We start from the raw sequence: 24,313 nt of genomic DNA, 5'->3' as shown, positions 1-24,313 counted from the left end.
GATCTCATCTACTCTGATGTATGTGGCCCTATGACTCCTAAAACTATTGGAGGTCATCTATATTATGTCATATTCATCGATGATAATTCAAGAAAAACCTGGGTTTACTTAAATGAAAACTAAGAACGAAGTATTTTCAAAATTTCAAGAATTCAAGGTTGAAGTGGAGAACCTTACAGAGAGAAGAACCAAGATATTAAGATCTGATAATGGAGGAGAATATACATCCAAAGAGATTATAGCATTTTGTAAGGAGTCTGGGATTAAGAGGGAGTTGATAGTCCCATACAATCCTGAGCAAAATGGAGTTGCAGAACGGAAGAATAGATCCACTGAAGAAAGTGTAAAAGCAATGTTACACGATCAGGATCTACCTAAGTTTCTATGGGGAGAATCCACGAAGAGAGCTCTCTACATTCAGAATCGAAGTCCCCACAGATCTCTAGACAACAAAACTCTCGAAGAAGTGTTCACTGGAAAGAAGCCATTTGTAGATCATCTTCGGATATTTAGGTATCCTATATATATCCACATACCAAAGGACAAGAGAAAGAAGATGGATCCTTCAGGCATAAGGGGAGCATTTGTTGGATATAGAAACTCATCAAAAGCCTATAGGATCTACATGAAAGATGGACATCACATAGAAGTCAGTGGTGATGTCATATTTGATGAAAGCATAGCTTTCAAGAAATCAAAAGAACTTTCCATAGACTCTGATGATGAAGAATTTCTAGTATTTGAGAAGGAAGTGGACAAGGGAGAAGAAGAATCACACCATGAAGAAGAAGGTCCTAGTAAGCCTGATCAACCTATGGTCATCCCTTAAACAAGAAAAAGACCTAATTGGTTAAAATCTACTCTACCTGATGCAGAAGGTCATATCACAATGAAAGGATCATTTTTGAAAGCAAGAAACCAAAAAGATATTTTGGTTATGTTGTATACATGACAAAACTAATAGAAGTAGAACCATCCACTTTTGAAGAGGCTGTAAATAATCAAGAATGGAAAGATGCCATGAATGAAGAATATCAATCTATAATGAAGAATGGAGTCTGGGAGATCGTACCTAGGCCCGAAGACAAATCTGTGGTTACTTCCAAATGGATCTATAAGATCAAACATGCAGCAGATGGAAGTATAGATAAATATAAAGCAAGATTTGTGGCTAGGGGTTTCTCTCATCTTGAACGCATCGACCATGAAGAAACATTTCCTCCAACAGCAAGATATACAACGATTCGATCATTAGTCTCTCTGGCAGCATCGATGGGATGGAACATCCACCAAATGGATGTCAAGACTACGTTTCTGAATGGCACAATAGATGAAGAAGTCTATATAGAGCAACCCTTGGGATTCGAACTTAACGATAGGAAGGCTTATGTTTGCGGATTAAAGAAAGCATTATATGGCCTCAAGCAAGCACCAAGGGCATGGTATGCTAGAACGGATGCATATCTTCAAAGAATAGGCCTCACAAAAAGTTCTACTGATTTGAACCTTTATATTAATGTTTTAGATGGAGAACCTATAATCATTCTTCTGTATGTAGATGATCTTTTCTTGACACGTGTAGAAGGTCGAATTGAAGAATGCAAGAAGCAACTAGCAGCAGAATTTGACATGGAGGATCTTGGGATGATGCATTACTATATGGGACTAGAAGTCTGGCAAGGGCCTGATGAAGTTTATTTGGGTCAAGGAAAGTACATGATCAACCTGCTGAAGAAGTTTGACATGATGGATTGCAAACCTATGACTACTCCGATGATCACAAACTTGAAGAGACTAAGGAGTTATGAATCTAGCCCTGTGGGTCCTTCCAAGTATAAGCAACTTATTGGCTCATTGATGTACTTGGTGGATACTCGACCAGACATATGATTTGCAGGAAATGTTCTCAATCAATTCCAAGTGGAACCGAAGCATGCTCATTGGGTAGCAGCAAAACATATTTTGAGATATGTACAATGGACCATCCACTACTATTTGAAGTATGATAGAAGGAATGATGTCCAAGTGATTGGATATACAGACTCTGATTGGGGAGGCAATGAGCAAGATGGAAGGAGCACCATGAGAGGATGTTTTAGTTTGGGATCCTCCATGATCTCATGGATGAGTAGAAAGTAAGACACATTTTCTTTAAGTAGTATTGAGGTTGAATATGTTGCAAACTATGAAGTAAGCAGAGAAGCAGTATGGTTGAGGAAGCTGGTATCTGACTTGTTTGAAGAACCGATGAACCCTAGAGTGATACTTTGTGATAACACCAGTTGTAAACGTTTGTTTGAAGATCCAGTGTTTCATGGAAAGACAAAGCATGTAAACAACAAGTATCACTACATTCATGGGCTCGTACAAAACGGTGTGCTGCAGCTACAGTATATCTCCATTGATGAGCAAGTAGCTGACATATTGACAAAGTCACTTCCAAACAAGAAGCTTGCGTACTTGAGACACAAGCTTGGTTTGGTTCATGTATCATCCCTAATTGAGAGGGAGAGATAGACAATACATTCTTGTCTCCACTTGGGAAGAAAGAATGGGAGATTGGGTAACCATCTGGCATTCAATACTTTTTGAGAATGAGGTAGGGTATTCAAGACAAGAGTAGTCGTGGACTGATATTCTTTGAGGATTAGCTACCCAAGATAAGAATAGTCGAATGAAGGTCATACTCAGTGAACACCCGAGTGGAGTATGTACCTTGAGAGACAATGATTATGGTGTCTATAAGTCATTGGTCTCGCCAACATTGTGCTCTGATCTTGTATTGTCAGTAGGGACTACCCTAATGTCCAATCATGTGTCTGTTAATTATGTTGATAGGGAAAATCATAATGCTAGAGGGAAGAGTCAAAACACCTTTATGAGAGGGGAGGGCCTAGGTTCGGATTGCCCAAAAGACCTTAACTAGATTAGGGGAGAGAAATTGAAGAAGTGAATCAAGCTAAACAAAGGTTGATTACAAGGACCCTTAGAGCAGACTTAAGCCCGTCCTAGGTGTCCCAAAGAAAGTACTTTTAGTTAATAAGAGAGGCATAGGGGGGATAGGCCTAGACACTGGCCCTCAAGCAATTGGTGGAATTAGACAAATTGAATGTAATTTTGATACAAGAGACAATATTAAAGTGAGATCAATGGATTATTGAACTCAAAAAGTCACTTTCTAGGGACTTTATTGCTTTAGATTTAGAAGGACTTACATGGGGTTCAATTACTGGCTAGAATCACAATTTATCCCTTATTAATTTTGTCTCAATTCATTCAAATCTTTGCACAAATGTATACACTAAAAGATTGGGCTCAATTCTGACATTACTAAAATGTTTGTTAGCCTTATGAGGGTAAAGTTGTAAACAAATTTACTAGGGAAATTTGTTTGCTTTTAAGTGCTTTAAAGTTGATAACCTCAATATTTGGTGGGGGCATAAACCTTACTTTAAATAGAATGGATATTGGCATTCAGTTCTAGAGAGGATAGATTAGCTAGATTCTTCCATTACTTGTTTAATCAAGTACGTATCGTGGGAAATGAGCCTATGAAACTCTAGCCAACTTAGAGCAATAATAGATCAAGGGAAACTTGTGTTTCCAAAAACTTTATAGGTTTATAATCCATGAGAACTTCTTATAGAAGGTGGAAAGGTACCAATCAAGGGTAAGACCCAATAGGTTCTCAAATAACTTTTTAGTTGTTTTGAAATTGGATAAAAATGATCCAAATCCAGAAGCTCCTTTCAATATTAATCCAAGATGAGTTAGCAAGTAGGAGTTTCAAGATTTGGCAAAGGTAAATTAGTTGAGGCAAGATTCTTCATAGAAGAGCATAGATTCTAAACAATTTATAAAGGATCTAAAAATAATTAAGGAAAAGGTCACCAACTGAGCAAGAAAAACACACAGAAAGGAATGGTCAACTAAAAGAAGTGGAGAACTTGAAATCACTTTTTAATACTAATTTGGGATGTCAACTCAGTGATGATGATAAGGTCATATTGAAAGACTTGGAGTCAAAAAAAAGGCAAAGTTACTTTTGGATAGAGAAGGGGAATGGAGGTTCAAGAGTAGGGCTACTTGGATTGAATTGGGGGGTCAAAATACCAAACATATTCAAAACTTTGTCAATCACAGAAAGAGTGTTAATATTATTTAAGAACTAACTAACGGGGAAGGAAGGTCAACAAATTGAAAGTCTTGTAGTCAAAACAAAAAAAGGAAAAAGTTACTTTTGGATAGATAAAGGAGATGGATGCTCAAGAGTAGTGTTATTAGATGTCAACTCGATGATGAGGATAAGGTCATATTGAAAGACTTGGAGTCAAAAAAGGAAAAGGCACTTTTCAATAGAGAAAAGGAATGGAGCTTCAAGAGTAGGGCTACTTGGATTGAATTGGGGGGATCAAAATACCAAATATTTTCAAAACTTTGTTAAGGACAGAAAGAGTGTTGACACTCTCTAGAAACTAACCAACAAGGAAAGAACGAAGGTTAGCAAATTGAAAGATCTAGTTGAACTAAGAATGCAACATTTTCAGGAGATGCATAAAGAACCAAACAAAGCAAGCGTAGAAGAAACTTGTGCCCTTTTATTTCCCTAGATTGCTTGAAAAAGAGGAAAATGAGAGGATATATAGGGCAATCACAAGCGACAAACTCCTCTGCGTTCTTAATTCATTTAAGAAAAATCGAAGTCCAAGCCCAGATGGTTGGATTGTGGAATTCTATATTGCATTTTTTGATGTGATGGGTGAGGACCTCCTCAAAGTTGTTAAATAAGTGAGAATAACTAGGAGAATGCCTATATCTTTTAATTACACTTTTATGATGAAGTGCTTGTGTAGCTCAATGTGTTTTCTATGTTAATATTGAACTGAATCATTGGCAATCATGATGGCATTTTGATGGTCACACCAAAGTGTGGTCAAATGTTATTGATGGAATCCAAACTCTGAAAGGATCTATCATAGCCACAAGTCTTCTTGACTTGCATTAACTAATACTTGATACTTTGCTTCTATTGAAGAAAGAGAGGACATTTAGCCATTTTGGAGTTACTTAAGACCAACCTTGTCTAATGCTTATTTAGGTAAAGTGTGTTTCTTCAGCATGTTTCCTTACTTTGCATTAGTATGCATTTCTAGTTATGTAATCCAACGGTCACAATATGTTCTAGACAAAAGTAATATGACAGTTCATATTCTCCTCGATGCTAATGGCTATATTGATCCATGGCTTAACACTTGATTGGTCGATGATCTCCATTTAAAGAGAATGAAAGCTCGCTTGTTGATGAATGATTGTGAAAAACCCACATGTAAAAAAAAAAAAAAAAAAAATCGTTTTCATTAACATATTGCCCCAAATGGAAACATTAGCTAGGGTCGTGGAATATTTCCTTCTTTGAGGATTTTAACCATGTAATACACCATTGTACAAAATTTGACCTATTTAGAAATACCTTGTTTGTCAAGCAACTTTGTCTCTTTTTCCACTGACCTTAGCCTCTCCTTTCTTCCTAGCTACTCACCTTACTAAGTACTGTGGTCTTTCCTGCATCCCATTATTTTTCCATTGTTTATCTCCCATTCTCATCCTGATGACTCTTCTTTTTCAAAAAAAATTGCATACATTCCCGCATTTTACAGGTGGATCCTTCACTAGTTTGCTCCCACCAAACTACTCTATCCACCCAAACTCTCGTATAATGTTATGTAAAAATTAATTAGTTTTAGGTTTATTATTTAATTTTAGGTTTAGTTAGACGAAAGGGCACGATCATAAGATCATGCCCTTTCCAAAGGGCACCCATGGCGGTATATAAGCCAGGAACCCTGTTGTAATCATTCATCATCTGTCAATTCATCATTTTAATAAAATATTTATACATGCATTTCTGCGTATCAGAAGTTTTTTACTTCGTCTGGTATCAAAGCCAGCTTTAGACTGGTGACACCCACAAAATTTTGTTGGCCATCTAGCCCCCACGAGTCTTCCATAAAACAGCAGGCGTGTGGGGTTGTGCGTATTTCACCTGGAGTGACACGCTGAGTCAACGGGAAGCCTGCGTCGTACCGGCTGTTCCATTGCGTGGGTTCTGCGGGATATGGTTCAGAAAGCCCTGTATTTTGTCTGCAGTGATAACGCTGAAGTTCCGGCGTCCCCTTTTTTTATCTGCAGTAACATACGTTGTAAGCTCTCATTTTATTATTAACTGCAGTAGTATTCACGGTATTTTATCTGCGGTATAATACTGAAATCACTGAAATCAGAATAATACTGAAATTATTGATCGACTCACTGAAATCACTGATCACGGTAGTTTATCTGCGGTATAATACTGAAATCACTGAAATCAAAATAATACTGAAATCATTGATCGACTCACAGAAATCACTGATCACGGTATTTTATCTGCGGTATTATTCTGTGCAGTTAGTATCCCTGTCGGACGAGAAAGGGTGAACAGTCAAACGGAACGTGACTTTTCCATTGGACGTGACTATACATTTCATTCGATTAATTTAAAAAAAGTATTATGTATCACATTATATGTAATTAATTTAATCATATAGAATTAAAACTATATAATAATAATTAAAAAAATTATTACATATATATGAATAATATTAATTAATTAAAATAATATTTTAATTAATTAATTTAAAAAAAATATATTATTATTAATTTAATAATATTTTTTGATTATTATTTAAAGAAAGAACATTAAATAAATAAATAAATTATTTAAGCTGGCAAATAAATACACGCCCTCGCAAACCCACTCGATGTCGACAATGACAATGGCGGATTTTCAAAAAAAATTGTTGGATTCGGAGCATAAGATAAATAACAACCACGACGAGGTCAGTAAAAGATTAAATGAATTCCAGATCAAGCTTGGGGAGCAAGCTGACGAAATCAAAAATCTTCACGATACGACAAATCGAATAGAAATAAAGATGGAAAATCAACATGTCCAAACAGAAGTAAACATCAGAGATGCCTTAACAATGCTGAAACTTCTGTGTAAAAAGATGAATTGTACACCCGAACAACTACTAAAAGAAAATGAAGAGAATCAAAAACACATCTCATCAGATTCAACAAAGTCAACAGACTCTTATGAAAAAGTTGAATCCCCAAGAAAATCAGCGACACCCCACCAAGAAGCGAGTAACACAGCCTTTACATAATACAAACAAGCAACTCTGGGATAACTTTACCAATCAACACCCTTTTTTCGCTCAACCATTAGCAACATACCAGCGAAGGGCAAAAGTCAAGATGCCTAAATTCGATGGAAACGAAAAAAACAATGTTGCACGGATAAATAAAGCAGAAGAATACTTTGAGATATATGACATCAATGACGATGACAAAAAGCTCAGGCATGCATCTATGAAAATGGAAGGAGAAGCATATAACTGGTATATGTGGTGGAAAAAGACAACACACGTCATTCGCTGGAGGAAATTTAAAGATGCATTCTTTAAAAGATTCCAAGGTGTAAAGGAAGAAGAGTTCTTTTCAAAACTCATCAAATTACGACAAAAAGGAAGTGTGGACGAATACACTCAAGAATGGGAGACCTTAGTAACACGAGTACCTGGGTTATCAGAATCTCATCTAATTCAGTCATACATCTCGGGACTAAAAACCCATTTACAAGTAGAACTTGAGATGCATGATATTTCATCAATAGAAGTAGCAAGACGAAAAGCAAAAACAGCTGAAAAGAAATTCGACCAAATATTTTGGTCAAAATCCGAAAAAACATATTCAAGACGAAGAACACCTCAATATGCAGACACAAAAAATACAAGATATGTTCCACCACATCGTCGTGAAGATGAAAAATCTAATGTGGAAACACAAAGGATAAAAGAGGGTAAATGCAAGCGTTGTCGTGAGAAGTGGGACCCCAAACATAGGTGTGCTAAAGGAAAAGATCCAAAGAACCTATATAATTGTGAAGCAACCAATGATTCAAATAGTGAAGATTCTGACATTGAAGAAACAGAGGATGCCCCAGAATTCTCACCAGAATTAGATGACGAAAGTATTCCGCAAGTGTCATTATCAACTATCACAGGTATATCACAAACTCAGACCTTAAAGTTAAAAGGACACATAAAGAAGAACAACGTGGTGGTTCTCATTGACTCTGGTAGCACACACAATTTTTTACATGCAACCGTGGCAAAGAGACTCAATATTTTTTCATTTCCCTTACCAAACATGAAGGTGATGGTAGCAGATGGTAAGAAGATTGAAAAGATGGGGAAATGCCATAAGGTTAAATTGCAGATTCAAGACTTCAATTTAGAGTCTCCGTTTTTCACAGTACCGTTAGGAGGAGTAGATGTAGTCTTAGGTGTCCAGTGGTTACGAACTTTAGGTACTTATGCCGCCAACCACCAAGCACAATTTATAAAATTCAAATGGGGAGATCAGAAGTACAAATTACACGGATTCCAAGCACCAGAAAATCAAATTGTATCATCATCTCAGATGATGAAGATGATTCGAAAGGGAGCACCCGCTTATGTAGTACAATGTCATCAGTTAGAAATGTTATCTGCAAATATGACCAGTGAAGAATCACCAGAGATACAAGATCTAATTCAGAAGCATGAAAAAGTATTTCAAGACCTACCTATGAAGATGCTGCCTAATAGGGAAATTTAGCACACAATAGAAGTCAAGGTAGGATCAGACCCTGTCAACATCAAGCCATACCGCTATCCACATCACCAAAAAACAAAAATCGAGAGGTTAATCCAAGATCTCTTAAAGTGTGGGATCATCTCGAAAAGTAAAAGTCCTTACGCTGCTCCAGTGGTGTTGGTAAGGAAGAAAGATGGTTCATTCAGGCTATGTATTGATTATAGAGGATTAAACAAAATAACAATCAAAAACAAGTTCCCAATCCCCTTTATCGACGAAATGTTGGATGAGTTACATGGCGCAAAGTATTTCTCAAAATTGGACTTAAGATCAGGCTATTATCAAATTAGAATCAGATTAGAGGACATACCAAAAACAGCGTTCCGAACACACGAAGGTCACACTATGAATTTAAAGTAATGATGTTTGGATTAACCAATGCACCAGCAACGTTTCAAGCAACTATGAACGAATTATTTCGCCCACATCTTAGAAAGTTTGTATTAGTATTTTTTGACGATATTCTAATTTACAGTAAAACTTGGAAAGAGCACTTGCAACATTTGGACAAAGTTCTTACACTACTTAAAGAACACCAATTTTACGCAAAAAAAAATCCAAATGCACCTTCGGAAAGAAAGAAGTAGAATACCTTGGACACATTATATCCCATGAAGGCGTAAAGGTGGACCCTAACAAAATCAAAGCTATAAAAGAATGGACCAAACTTGCTAATATATCCAAGCTAAGAGGGTTCTTAGGTTTGACTGGATATTACCGAAGATTTATTAAAAACTATGCACATATAACTGCACCTCTAACAAATCTTTTAAAGAAGAATTCGTTTCTATGGGATGAGGAAGCAGGAAGGTGTTTTGAAAAATTAAAGGAAATTATGTCTAATGCTCCCATATTAGCAACCCCAGATTTTTCTAAACCATTTATCATTGAGTGTGATGCTTCCGGATTCAGTATAGGTGCAGTGTTAATGCAACAAGGACATCCAATAGCTTTTGAAAGTAGGAAGCTCAACAAAAGAGAACGCCTCAAATCCACATACAACAAAGAAATGCTCGCTATCATGCACGCACTAGCTAAGTGGAGGCAATATCTTTTGGGAAGTAAGTTTTCTATTTGAACAGACCACAACAGCCTCCAGCATCTCCTTCAACAAAAAACACTTTCCAAAGAACAACAAAAATGGATTGAAAAAATCGCAGCTTTTGACTTGCAAATACTACATAAAAGAGGTAAAGACAATGTAGTAGCAGATGCCTTATCCAGGAAAGATGAAGAACCAACACTACTTGCAATTTCAGTTGTTGTTCCCGAGTGGCTTAATGAAATTCGAAGTGAGTATGCCAAGGATCCAGAAATAACGGCAATAATCAATAACCTTCCCAACAACTCAAAATTTGAGTGGAAGAATGATATCCTATGGTACAAGGGAAGAATCTATCTAAATACAAATTCCAAGTTTAAGTTTAAGATACTCAAGGAATCACATGACTCACCGTCAGTTGGACATGTAGGATTCTTTAAGACTTACTACAATGCACGTCAATCCTTCTTTTGGAAGGGAATGAATCGTGATATTCAGAAGTACGTAGCAGAATGTGACACATGTCAAAGGAATAAAAGTGAAAATATTACGACTCCAGGATTACTTCACCCTTTAAACATTCCAAATCAGAAATGGGAAGAAATCTCGATGGACTTTATCGAAGGATTACTAGCATCTGAAGGCAAGGACAAGATTTTCGTAGTAGTAGACAAACTCACCAAATATGCTCACTTTATGGCAATAAAGAAGTCATACTCAGCAAAAGAAATCGCTGAAATATTTTGCAAAAACATATATAAGTTACATTGTTTTCCGAAAGTCATTGTGAGTGATAGAGATAACAAGTTCAAAGGTAATTTCTGGAAGGAATTGTTCAGCCATATAGGAACCTACCTAAATATGAGTTCCGCTTATCACCCTCAAACAGATGGCCAAACAGAGGTTGTCAATAAATGTTTGGAGGCCTACCTACATTGCTACGCTACAGAAAAACAAAATAAGTGGGCTCAATCGTTACATTTTGCTGAGTGGTGGTATAATTCCGCTTATCATACATCAGCAAAAATGACGCCATTTCAAGCTCTATATGGGTATGAACCCCCGAAATGGAAGGATCTAGCTATTGTCCAGACAAATCTACCTGCTGTTAAAGATCAACTAGAAGAAACCCAAAAAATCGTCCAAATATTAAAAGAAAATCTGAATAATGCTAAGAATCGTATGAAGCAACAAGCAGACCGTAACAGAACCGAAAGAGAGTTTGAAGTTGGAGAATGGGTATTTGTTAAGCTCCAACCATACAAACAATTATCCTTAAAACAGAAAGGAAAAAACAAATTGGCACCAAAATTTTAAAGACCTTATCAAATCAACAAAAAGATTAGCCAAGTTGTGTATGGCTTAAGCCTTCCAGAGACAAGTCATGTTCACAATGTCTTCCACGTATCTTACCTTAAAAGGGCACTAGGTAATAACCAAACAGCGCAAACAACGCTTCCATCCTCAGATGATGAGGGAAGAGTCATTTTAGAACCAAAAGGTATTTTGTCTACTAGAGAAAGAAAGCTTCGATATCGTACTATCAAGGAATATCTCATCAAGTGGAAGGACTTACCCGAAGAAGAAGCTTCTTGGGAGAATGAAGCATTTTGTCAACAACATCGTCGTTACGTATGCTTTGAGGACAAAGCATTCTTTCGAGAGGAAGGCAATGTTATGTAAAAATTAATTAGTTTTAGGTTTATTATTTAATTTTAGGTTTAGTTAGACGAAAGGGCACGATCATAAGATCATGCCCTTTCCCAAAGGGTGCCCATGGCGGTATATAAGCCAGGAACCCCGTTGTAATCATTCATCATCTGTCAATTCATCATTTTAATAAAATATTTATACATATATTTCTGCGTATCAGAATTTTTTTATTCCATTTAACCTTTCCCAAGTCTACTTGATGACTAATTTACCCATATATTTATTACAATTTCATTTACCTTTGCCCTCCTCCCAAGAGAAGAACATCACACTACTACGCTAACCCTTGAAGGAGGTGGGCCCCTCCTTTTGAGATTCTTGGATTGTTTATCCCAAGTCTCAATTTCAAATCATGTTGTTGGTCTTCCCGAGATGGCATCCAAGAGCTTGTCGGATCAGGAGTATGTAATGTTCCCAATTTTTTTATTACCTTGTGATGTGGTTATAGGAGATTTCTAGAGCATGTGTGAGCGAGATCATACGAGCAGGATTACACCATTGGTGGGCCCGGATGGTTTTGGAGGAGTTTTCTGAGGTCTGACTAGGATCGCTTGTCATATTTCATCATCAGGATCCTTTCCGCACAATTTGATCTTGGTTCCATCGTATTCTGACGATTTCTATAAAATGGGGTTATTATCATACGTATTTCAATTATTTACACTTAAGGTGTTATTTTGGGATGATTATTTGGAGGAACACCTTAGTGAAATAGCTCATTGGAATCGGGATGAAAAGATCTACAAGGTGGCTGGTGTGATCATGGGGGCAAAATAAGCATTTTCCAGGGTTAAAAGTGACTTTAATTAGTTAATAAAAGTCACATTATTAAAGAGGGGAAAAGTGCTTTTAATTATTTAATTGGAGAAAGGGAAAAAAGGAGCATAAGTCACTTGGAAAAAATAAGGAAAACTCACTTAGTGGCTTTATTAATTAAAAATAAAAATAATACGGTGCTTCTAGAAGGATGGCGAAAGATCAAATAAATCTTTAAAAAGGGAGAGAGGGTCACTTCTCAAGCATTCTATTTTTTCTATCATTTCTGGAGAATTGATTTGGCTCAAGCAAGTCTAGTGCAAGGGTTTCAAGAGGAACTCTTCAAATGATTTTGGTGGACCTAGAGTGCCACCCTAGTTGGCTCATGGGGAGATCACTCAGATCTTCCATTTGTGTTTAAAGTTGCAAGTGATTTTGGAGCAGTGTCTAGGGGATCGAATTTATCTTCATTTCCTAGAGGTCGAATTGTTATTGTTGGGCCGAGTTTTACTCACCATCATTTTTTGAGGGCTGAATTTGTTATTGGAGGCTGAGTTCAATTATTCATAGTTGAGATCGATTGCGAAGTTCATTTGCCAGAGGACAAGTTCATTTGATAGAGGTTTGATCAATTGCTAGAAGCTGAGTCCCATTTGTCGGACTTGAGTATGATTGCTAGTGGTCAAATCTATTTGCTGCAAGAAGGCTGAGTCATTCTTGAAGGTCGAATACATAATTTGTGGAGGTCGATTATTGAAGATCGAATTGCTCATCATCCTTGGAGGTTGAGTTCCATTGTTGGGTTGAGTATTTGCTGGAGGAGGCCAAGTTATTTGCTGAGGGGTCTTGCTGCCAGGCCAAGTTTGCTTGTTGGGGTCGAGTTCCCTTTCAGAGGGCCGAGATCATCCTTTTTGAAGGCCGAGTTATTCTAGCTATTTGTCAAAATTGTATTACAGGTTTATAAATTGATATTTGGCATGTATACCCCTTGATCAAGTTAATAAAATTTTGGTTGTGCCTTAAAATATCTCTACTGTATGTGTTCGAAGAGAAGCTTGCACACAAAGTGTTTGGCAGAAACATGGCTTAGAAATTAATTAGAGGATGATCTAACTTCATTTTCCAGAGATTAAGGTTTTTTTTTTTTTTTACTTTCTATTCGTCCAACAGCCCTCGTGGGCGCTTGGACCTTTCCAATAAGTCATATCTTAATTTATAGGCAGGTTTAGAAACGAATTAGAGGTTGATTTGTCTTTATTTTCCAAAAATTGGAGTTTTTAGACTTCCTATTAGTCCCACCGCCCTCGTGGGCACTTGGGTGTTTCTGATAAGCTTCCACAAAATTTCTTTGTTTCCACAAGTTTCTGGTACCAATACATGGGCAGTTTAGCACTTTCATGCAAAAAAGGTATGGAGTTATCCATATAGATGACTACTCTCACTGAGCAGCATGGCACCTTATTGAATGGGCTACTTTTGGCCTATATAATAAAATAACGGACGCAAAAGAATTGTGCTCTGCTTTGGACAGATCCAGCATAAAAGGCACCAACATGGGATCATCAGGAGCTAGTTGATCAGACTAACCAAGGGGTCCAAATCAGCCTGTTACTTTTCCAATGCTTGATGGAACAGATCTATTAATCCCTTTGCTTAGTACAACTTTTATATAGGATTATCACAAGATTAGCTTATATGAATGTAACATCATGCTAGCTCAATATTCCAATATTGTAATCAAAATGCCTTTAACATCAGAGTGAGTTCATCCTAAGCCAGTTTGGATAAGCATCTGAGGTTAAATCAAATTCATCCCATTTTGTTCACCACATATTGTTACAAATATATATTCTACTATTAATTACCATACATGTGTCTGTGGGTGCACACACGTGCACGTTATGCAGAACCATGTCGTATGAGCAAAGAATGTTATACTTTGTAGTTCAAGCCTATAAACTAAACAACTTATTTTCTTCACTGAGATACTCCAACATAGAGCACCTCCATAAACTCAACCAAATTAAAGAGGTGCATTCTCCTTCCAGTCAACAAAACAAGTCAAGAAGAGAATCATAAAAAGCTTGGCACACTAGAATAATGTGGACTTACAAATTAAATTATGAAACTCTAGAACAAGCAAATTTATTAGCTAACAAACAAACCTCAGATAGATTTGCTATTCTTCGATACCAAAGCAAATTGGATGTATGTGGAGTAAATTGACAGTAAGAAACAAGTTTATTCAACAGAGACATTTGTGCATACTGACAGAAAATCATTGAGATACAGAAAAAAATTACTAGATTCTCATTGATAAGAGACAGCTCAACTCGCAATGCACAGGTGGAAAAAATGAACTTACATCCTGAACTATAAGTTCTGCAACACGAATATGATTTAGAATATGTCCCTCGGTCACTGTCTGTATGACAACATATAATTTGATCAGAAACACAGAAAATTAATATATTCAAAATAGAACTAGACTGATTTAATTGAAAACCAAGGTGTAATAAATAGTGCCAATATGGAATAATGAAACGTTGCCAATCAAACACAGGCAAGGATTCTCCAGCAACAATCTGTTTGATACAAGATGTTATGTATCATCTCTTTATAAGTCATTATTCATGATCTGAAATGCATATACGAGGAAAGCAGTTGAACAGTAAGCAGCAATCTGAGCTGCTTAAGATCAACTGGGAAGGACTTTCAGGTTAACTGTCATAACTTAACAGCTCAAGTTACCAGTATTATTCTCCATAATACAATAGTTATCTGTGAAACGGTGCTTATGATCACTGGTATTGCAATTTTATTATTTTGTACAGTTAACTATACAGGATGACAGAGACATCATTCAAAGGCCTACACTAATCTATCTATTATCTAAACTGTTTCATGTTTACAATTTCCACATTCTGATACTGCAAATACAAATTCTTAAAAAGCAAACACTCAAATTTTAGAACACATTCTATCCTTCCTTTATATATGCACACCGGTTCATCCATATGCAAAGAGGGCCATGCATGTAATACCAGTCTAACAGATCATGAATATCAGTGGTTACTAAGGAATATTTCATTTCAACTTGCTTCACTAAAGAAAATTCAAAAGGAATACCTTCAAAATTAAAGGAAGTGTTGACAGCTCCACTTGTGGCAGCTCTCTTACTTCAAAGCTATTGCCTTCTTGAAATGCATCATCTAGCAACCAATAAATATTTCAAAACCAATTGGGGAAAAACTCTGCAAACATAAAGGACGTAAATGACAATATTCATGCAACCACAATTTACCAGGGCAAGGTTTGAGGAAGAAACAGAATATTCTGAATATCTTTAACAGTCATACATATTATTGTAGCATGCAAAACAAAATTGGTAACTCACAGACTCCAAAATAAAGTAAATTCTGCCCAGAAACAATACATGGATACAAATATGTTTCTGGCCTTGTGAATACCAAAACGCATTTCAACTGCTCTATCGTTGTTTTCTGATGCTATGTCACCCATAGAATACAATGTTATTTCAAAAATACAAAGGGAAAGAATAAAATAACATTGTTTTGAACTAGAGAAAGTGGTCCAATAATAATAGTGAACTATAAAGGTTATCTTTAATGTTGTGCGAAAATTGATTCATATTTTGTTCAAGCCAGGACCGTATATTATAGGAGGTTCAAGGAATGGTTGAACCAGACATCGGGATCTGAGTATTGTCTGTTCATAAGGTGCAACGCATGTTCAGAACAGCTTTGCAAGTCTTCTTACATAAGTGGACCCTACCTCAACAATAACATGCAAAATTTTAGTTCTACCAACGCGGAAGCATGAAAAAAAGTAGATGAGCTCTGGCTATCGAGTAAGATATGGTCAATAGCTGGAAGATCTGTGTAACGAGCAAAATTTGTATACTTCAGCAGTACGCTCTGATACCAATGTAACAAACAAAGTTCATATACGCAACAGAATACTTATAATATCTAGTATATAAAAATGTCCATCATAGGACAGATAATATAATATATAAGAATTGTTGAATGTACAGAGATGTGAGATGATTTGATTACAACTGAGGGTCCCATATATATATACCGAGGCAGATACCCTTTAACAAATGGTCATGTCCTTAGAGACATTCCTCTTCAATACTAATCTCTAGTTAATTAATCATTATTTATGACTATTACTATTTATAATATTTTTATTATTTTATATATTTTTTTATTTATAACATTGTCTTCCTCTTCAGTCAGCTTTGTCCTCAAAGCTTACAAATGAGAAAGCATGTCATCTGTTGCTTGGTCTTCGAATTTTTTCACATTCCTCCGAATTCTTGGAGTTGTCATCTTCGTTGATACAAGATAATAAGATACTCTAAGTGATAAATAAAATTGTCGCACGGAAAAAAGATCTAACCATCCTAAATCAATCTTCTGTGAATTTTTGCAGTTACTAGATATTTCATATGACATTTTATCATAAGACTGAATTGTGGAGACATCAACTTTCTTTGGAACATAAGTCACTTGTCTCTAGTCTAAGTGCTAACAATTTGCAGATTGTCTTAGATATCTACTTTTCTGATTTGGGTGTAGATAAGGAGTACTTGTGTTTTGATTTCATTTTGTCTTGTTTGTGGCAACTCCCTAACTTACCTCAAGCAACATTGTTGTTGAGTTGGTTATAAAATCTTCATTTGGAATTTTCATTGTCTGAACTGCCGTTTCTGAGTATGTCTTCACTTCAATTGGTTTATCCTCTTCTTGAGTTGTGATATTGACTGGATCACTATTCATTCCTTTATCTTCAACTTGGATTGTTACGACTGGAGACTTCAATACTTCTTCTTGAGTATGTTGCAGTGAAACAGGAATCGCCGATTCCGGCGATTAATCGCGAGTGCAAGTCTGATCGGTGGCAAAAAGTTCCGTTTCGAATCTGGGCGAGTCAACTCGCGTTGACCGAGTTTAACTCGTGGTCAACGCGAGTTTGACTCGCGATTTATGCGATTTCTGCCGTTTTTAACGAGTCCCGCCAAATTCAATAGGGTTTTCGCCGTTCGACGTCGGTTCCGGTTTGCCGCGTTTGCGTTTATAACATTCCCGCATCGGTGAATTGTTTAACTGTTTAACGGTGATGAATTGTTTATAACATTCCCGCATTCGAACGACGAAGCAGTGAGCACAGTCCCTGTCGAGTCTTGTGAAACTCAGGTCACAGTTTGCAACTTCATTAGTGTGAGGTATGCATCAATAATAAGAAGCATTGCATCTATTCGAGTGTACATTGCTTCTCTTCTCTGAAGCGTCACATTTATTCTTGAGTGGTTCGCTAGACTCTTTATGGCTCGTATTATGGGTAGCTTGCATCGCATTTGATATACTTTGTATACTTGGTGTGACCCGCATTTAGAGGCTTGCGTTAATCTCTGTTACATTGTGTAAGTAATCTTGATGGTAGTGAGTTATATGACTGTGACAGTTGGCTTTGGTATGCAGTGTATTCATAACAGTAACCCTGACCTTATGATATTTGGTATGGAAGTGAGTATGTTGCATTAATACTTATTCTTGTGTTGCATTAATAGACTAAAACCTTACAGTTCTGAGCTATCTCTGAGTCTGGTTCTTATTACATCACTTTAGCACCCAATATTTGTGAACATGGGTCCAAGCTTAAAACTGTGCCTCAAGGACTGAGCCCTCCAACAAATCTGAGCCACAATTCTGTTCCTAGGTGACTGTTCCAAGTAGCACCAAGTCTGAGCTTGAAGCAGCTACAGGTGAATGTAATTTAATTAAGTCTGCAACAATGATCACAGGTAATTCCGAGCTATGAGCTATCTCGTATCTCCAAAGTTTGATGACTGTCCACTCTGGAATCTGCAATAGGATGCTTTCACAAAACAGGTCCGAGGTATGTAAGTTGAGAGGAATGCTCTGTCATTGAAATACACTCCCTAACACCAGATCCATGATTCCATACACTGCTGATTCAAGTTTCAACAGAGACCATATTTCTACCAGCAAAACCTGAATACTGTACAAGCCTACAAGGCTTCTTTCATGACTATCTTGGTTCACACCAGAGGAGTGAAATGTATGAGAATTTGATCCATATACAGATGACCAATGCTCTACCCATACTACCCAGTCAGAGTTACAGATATGAGTGTTTTGTCCATCTGTCTTCATTTACTTTTTTAAATTTCTAGCATATTTTAAATTTTTGGATGATTTTTAAATTTGATTTTTTGTTGTCTTTCACAGGAGCCACAAATTAAATAGAAGCCGGACTCCAAATCTTAACAGAAGCCACAAATTAAACACAAGTTCAAAGCAACAACAATGCCGAGAGAGAAGGACTTTGCTTGGGCTTATTGTGACAAGATTCCTGGAAAAGCCTTGCTCCTTTGTAAATTTTGCAAAAAGGAATGCAGTGGAGGCATTTATAGATTCAAGTTCCACCTTGCAAAAATACCTGGCCATGATATAGGTATTTGCACCAAGGTTGACGACAATGTCCAATACCAAGCAGCCTTGGCCCTTGATATGTTAGAGCAGCATAATGCCAAGAAAGCAAAGCAAAATGCTGAAATAGGAAATGTTGGAGTTGATACTTTTTCTGCCACTAGCCCCATGTCACCTCAATCTGTTGAATCCTCAATGTTGTTCCCAAGTTTTCCACACATGCCTCCAAGACAAACTCAAAGCCATGCCGGTCCTTCAACTCCTTCCTTCAACACTGGAGGTGGAAACATAAACACCTTTTTTGCTCCCCGCACAAAACCCGGTTCCCAACCTACCTTGGATGGCACTGGTTGGAAAAAAAATATCTATAGTCAGGCAAGGAAGGCCATTGCTAACTTTTGGTACTATTCTGACATACCTTTCCACTGTGCCAGAAGTCCCTATTGGCAAGCTATGATTGATGCAATTGCTGCTGCAGGTCCAGGGTTCAAAGCCCCTACATCAGAGAGCCTTAGGACAGATATGTTGTTAGAGAGCGTTGAAGATGTCATGCTTGTGCTAGCTGAGTTTCGTTCATCATGGGTAGAAACAGGGTGCACCATCATGAGTGATGGATGGACAGATCAGAGGAATAGAACTTTAATAAATTTCCTTGTATCTTGTCCCGCAGGCACAATGTTTCTCAAGTCAGTGGATGCTTCAGATAAGGTTAAGACTGCCCAACTTATCTGTGAAATGATGGAGGAAGTTGTTCAAGAAGTGGGAGAAGAAAATGTTGTACAAATTGTCACCGATAATGCAGCGAATTATATGGCTGCTGGTAGACTTTTTGAGATGAGGCACCCCACTATTTTTTGGACCTCTTGTGCTGCCCATTGCATAGATTTAATGCTTGAGGACATTGGTAAGCTTCATTGGATACATGAGGTTGTGGAGAAGGCAAAATCCATAACCAAATACCTATACAACCACACTATTGTCCTAAACACTATGAGAATATACACTGAAGGTAAAGAAATTGTTCGACCTGCAGTGACTAGATTTGCAACAAATTTCATATCTTTGCAATCTGTGGTTGAGCAAAAGATAAATCTGAAGAGGATGTTCTTGGGACCTGAGTGGATGGGATCTAAACATTCCAAGACCACTGAAGGCATCGAAATTGCTGCACTTGTGTTTAATGATGGCTTCTGGAAAGATGCTGAAGAGATTATTGCTGTGACGGAGTCCCTTGTTAGAGTTCTCAGGTACTTTTAGTCTTTTAACTTTTTCATTTTTTAAATTTCATTTCAAGCTTCTTTTTATTTACAATGTTTCATATTTCTTTAAATTTGAATGCTTGAACTTTCAGGATGGTTGATGGTGACAAACCCGCTATGGGTTACATTTATGAGGCGATGGATCTCGCAAAGGAGGCCATCAAAAGAAGATATGGGGATGATGAGACAAAGTATATGCCTCTTTGGGACATTATAGATGCACGTTGGGATAGGCAATTGCATTCCCCCTTACATGCTGTTGGGTACTTCTTAAACCCACAATATTTTTATGATAAGAGCAAATTTAATGAGGATGGGGAGGTTGGCAGAGGACTTATGACATGCTTGGAAAGGTGCTTCCCTGATCCAGAACAACAAAGTCGTGTCTTTTCCCAACTACAAGATTATAGGACACCATCTAAATTGTTTGCCTATACCAGTGCTATAAGACAAAGGTCAAAGATGTTGCTAGGTACCCAGCTTGAAGGCTTCATCAATTCATTAAATTTGTTTAAACTTTATTTTGTATGTTAAATGTTTTATTAAATTTTCTTTTCTTTTTAAGTTTTTACTATTTACTAATTTGGTACTTCTAGTCTTCTACTCACAAACCCTTACCACTTGCTAGGTCTTTGGTGGCAAAACTTTGGTAGTGATACGCCAGATTTGAAGAGATTTGCCATTCGAATCTTAAACCAAGCATGCAGTGCTTCAGGTTGTGAACACAATTGGAGCATGTTTGAGAAAATACATTCTAAGAAGCGCAACCGATTGACACAAAAGCGCTTGAATGACCTTGTATTTGTCCATTACAATCTACGACTTCGCAACAAACAAATACAAGGTGAGATTCGAGAGCTTGAATTTGAAGGTTTCATAATCTAGTTCGTACTCTAAAAGTTTAAAGTTCAAACTTCAAAGTGAAATTTTAATTCACATTTCAATGTCTCATGATAATGACAGGTATTGATCATTCACCAATCGACCTTGAAGAGTTAGATTTGCAAGCTACAAATGCGGCAGAATGGGTTCAATTAGATGAGCCTCCTCTTTTCAGCCTTCATGACCTGGAGAACTTTGAGAGTCAAGCAAGCGAAGGAGTGGGAGGAATCGCTTCTAGTTCTCACTCTTAAGAGTGTTAAACTCTTAGTTGCTGATTTTTTTCTGATTAGTATGCAGTTTTTAACTTTTTTGTAAACTTTTAGAAGCATATGCTTCTAAGGACTCAAGACTCAGTGCTTTGGATCATGTGTGGACTCATAACATATATGAGATACTTATTTATTCATGATATTTTGGACATCTATTGATATTATGCATTGTTTGGACATACCTTTACCCAATACTAATGAAAAATGGTTTTTTTAATTCAATATATGTGTATATTTTTATTTAATGAATTTCCCGATTTTTTCCCGATCCAATTAAAACTCTTCGCTCTTTTGCCTCGCCGATTTATTGTTGATTCCGTGTCTGGTAACATTGGTATGTTGTTCGAACCTGTCTTTTAGCAACTTCTTATTCTTTTTAAGCTTCTTAATTTGCATTAATAATTTTTCACTATGGTCTTTAAGTTGCGAAACTTCTTCATTTTTGTCAGCAGTGATTTCGTCAATTTCTCTTTGCATATTTTATAGTACTTTTTTACCTTCTTGAAAAATTACTTTTCAAATATCTTGTATGTCTGCTCGTGATACTGAATTTGGCTTCAATGTAACATTTTGTATTGTTATTTTTTCCTTTTTGTATGAAAATGTCAAAAACTTCTTTTCATATTTAGGCAGTGTGGAAAAAGTCTGGAAAAAATCCCGATTTATTCCTAAAAACGCGATTTTTTGAACTAAACGATTTAATCAAGGAAAATTTTAAGGATGGAAAATTTTCTTGAAGTTTAAAACATTGGCGAATCTCACTAATCCCTAATATGCAAATTATAAATGTTTATTGATATATTTGTAAAATTAATCAAATTTATAATTATTTTATATATAGTCTCTCTATAATGTTGGCGATTTTGAAGGTAAAATAATTTTATATTCTAAAATTTGGGCGAATCGTCTTTTATAAAATTGGAAATTGGCGAATCTTTTTTGTGGAAAAATCATGGAAAATTAGCCCACTGGGCGAACATTAGCCCCTAAAATTTTCCATGGATTTAATCCCCCGACTTTTTGGCGACTTTTTCACCAAGGAAAAAATCCCGATTTTTTCCTTATACTCCCGATTAAAATCGGGAGTCGACCCAAAAAGTCTTCCTCCCTTCCAATCGGGAGTCGACCCAAAAAGTCTTCCTCCCTTCCCAGGCCGCGGATAAAGAGGCCGCAAAGGTGAAAAAACTGTAAATTGAAGCTTCCATCTATGCCTTTTCAAGTTATTGCATTGTATTGTTTGTCATACTTCTTGCAAGCATAGCAGTCTCATTTGTAATCTGTTAGTTTTGAGGTTAAGATATGTTTTTGTTTTCCAAGGAAAAACAAATCTTTATACTTCATATTTCTAGTTAGAAAGCAAAGTATACATTGGCTAAGCCTCTAGGCTTTCAGTGATCCAGACTCCAACAGCCATTGCCCCTTCAAAAGATTACAAAAGTACCAAAAGGACAGGCATACAACAGTCTTCCGTAGAAAGAACCCCACACCATCAAAAACATTGTTACAGTTGTTGAATGCTTCCAGAAGAAACAACAAAGAGGAGGTCATGAAGATCAAATAGCAACAACCTGTCCAAAAAAAACAAAACCAGTGCCTCAAAAAAGAACCCATTTTTCAGACAGGAACAAAGTACCTGCGAAATCTTGTGACAACAAAGATCCTTCCTGCAATGAGAGCATGTTTTGAAAGGGAATCTTCTTTAGTGGTGAACTCCCTGTAAAAGTGGGCAAAGGTTATGTATTAGAAGTGGATTTTACCTCCAAGAGTTTTTGAATAATAGATGCTAAGGCTAGGTTAGTAATCTGACATCTACTGTTTTCTCAGAAAATAAGCAGCTTGGAGTCAATAAGCGTTAATTTTCACATCTACTGTGATACTCACTGTTAATTTTCATTGGACCTACCACCTGACGCCTTATTACCCAAGCAGATTACAATCTACTGAATAAATGCATGACTTATTTCTTAATACAATTAGCGGAAACAAAAATTAAAAGGGGAAGAGGATCTCAGTGACAGATTACTTGATGACTTTTAGATGACTCATGATATACATTTATTATATTTTTTGTTGAGATTTTGACTCTTGAGAGTTGAGACTCAGACATGACCCAAAATTCAGGAGTTGATTCACTATTTTGATATGTGATGTAGCATTAGACTTCATATACATATTATATATTAGCTTTCTTTACATGTTTATGTGGAAATGCATTTATTTGATGTTGTGGATACTCTAGATGTTAAAAAAAAAAAAAAAATGAATAATTTTGTGTTTTTTTAATTTTGCCGACTTTTTGCCGACTTTTTCAAAAAACTCCCGACTTTGACGAGTTTTTCAACTTTTGGACCCTTGCCGAATTAATCCCGACTTCGACTTTTTCCACATTGTATTTAGGATGAAAGACCCTAGAGTTTTCATCCACGTTGAACCCAAAATAATGTCATCGTGATCATTCCATAGGGTTTGAATTGAGAATGACGACATAAATGTATAATCCCCAATGCTTAATTGTAAATAGGTTGCATCATATTTTTTGTTGTCCAGATAGTGTAACTTTTCGATTATATTTAACTCGCAAATCACTTTTTGGTTTGCGATTTTAGGTTTTATATTTACAAAAAAAAATGGCGAGAGAGATAGAAATAGTAACATCTTTTCGTGCAAGAGTCCCCTTAATTCTAAATAGAACGGGAGCATAAATTAATGAAGTTTCTAAAAAATCTTCCTCCCTTCTGAACTAGACTCCATATTTCCTTTGATGAAAAATACCTTAATATTTTGCTTTTTCTTGACTTTTTTTTAACTTTTTTATGAAATCTTCTTTAACTGATAATAAATTTTTTGACTTTTATAATAGCTCCTTTCATATATATATATATATATATATATATATATATATATATATATATATATATATATTTCCTTTAAAAAAAATTATTGAACTAACTCTCTCTTTCTTTTATAAATATATATAATTGAACCTTTGAATTTTAACCTTATTTAACTTAATTAATAATTAAGTTATGAGATAACCTTATATATATATAATGACCTTTATATCCTTCAAAATCTTGGATTGATTAATTAAAAGGCCGTGACAATTTTGAAATGGTGCAGTGTATATGTTCAGGCTCGATAGTGGTCAAAGTGAATCGTGAATAGAATGAG

The 24,313-nt window shown here is 36.3% G+C and overlaps 2 protein-coding genes across 5 annotated transcripts in view; one reads left to right on the top strand and one right to left on the bottom strand.

The window, feature by feature from the left end:
- LOC149262587 (uncharacterized) overlaps positions 1-24,313 on the bottom strand; it is a 331,558-nt gene that overhangs the window by 125,795 nt on the left and 181,450 nt on the right. For 3 of the 4 annotated variants that reach the window (XR_016259169.1, XM_089424931.1, XM_089424928.1), the window contains 2 exons: positions 15,380-15,462; positions 14,616-14,675 (listed from right to left, as the gene is read on the bottom strand). The exons of the other annotated variant lie outside the window; for it this stretch is intronic. Coding sequence is in view for 2 of the 3 variants with exons in the window: in XM_089424931.1 (XP_089281057.1) it covers positions 14,616-14,675; positions 15,380-15,462 (143 nt within the window). In the remaining variant the exon portion in view is untranslated. The remainder of the gene's footprint in view (positions 1-14,615; positions 14,676-15,379; positions 15,463-24,313) is intronic. 4 annotated transcript variants of the gene reach the window in all.
- On the top strand, positions 19,255-20,713 carry LOC149262588 (uncharacterized). The gene is made up of 3 exons (XM_089434183.1): positions 19,255-19,979; positions 20,084-20,446; positions 20,707-20,713. Exons 1-3 carry the CDS (start codon positions 19,255-19,257, stop codon positions 20,711-20,713), a joined length of 1,095 nt encoding a protein of 364 aa, XP_089290309.1.

Source organism: Pinus tabuliformis, chromosome 6 (genome assembly GCF_031772625.1).
Source record: "Pinus tabuliformis cultivar Carrire ecotype Pingquan chromosome 6, CPIR1, whole genome shotgun sequence".
NCBI lineage: Eukaryota > Viridiplantae > Streptophyta > Pinopsida > Pinales > Pinaceae > Pinus > Pinus tabuliformis.
This window is presented reverse-complemented; position numbering and strand designations above follow the sequence as displayed.

Excerpts from the sequence above, each read along its gene's own strand:
- LOC149262588 (XM_089434183.1), top strand. The coding sequence starts at position 19,255 with ATGTTGTTAGAGAGCGTTGAAGATGTCATGCTTGTGCTAGCTGAGTTT. Across the intron at positions 19,980-20,083 it reads TCCCTTGTTAGAGTTCTCAG|GATGGTTGATGGTGACAAAC; the intron begins GTACTTTTAGTC and ends TTGAACTTTCAG.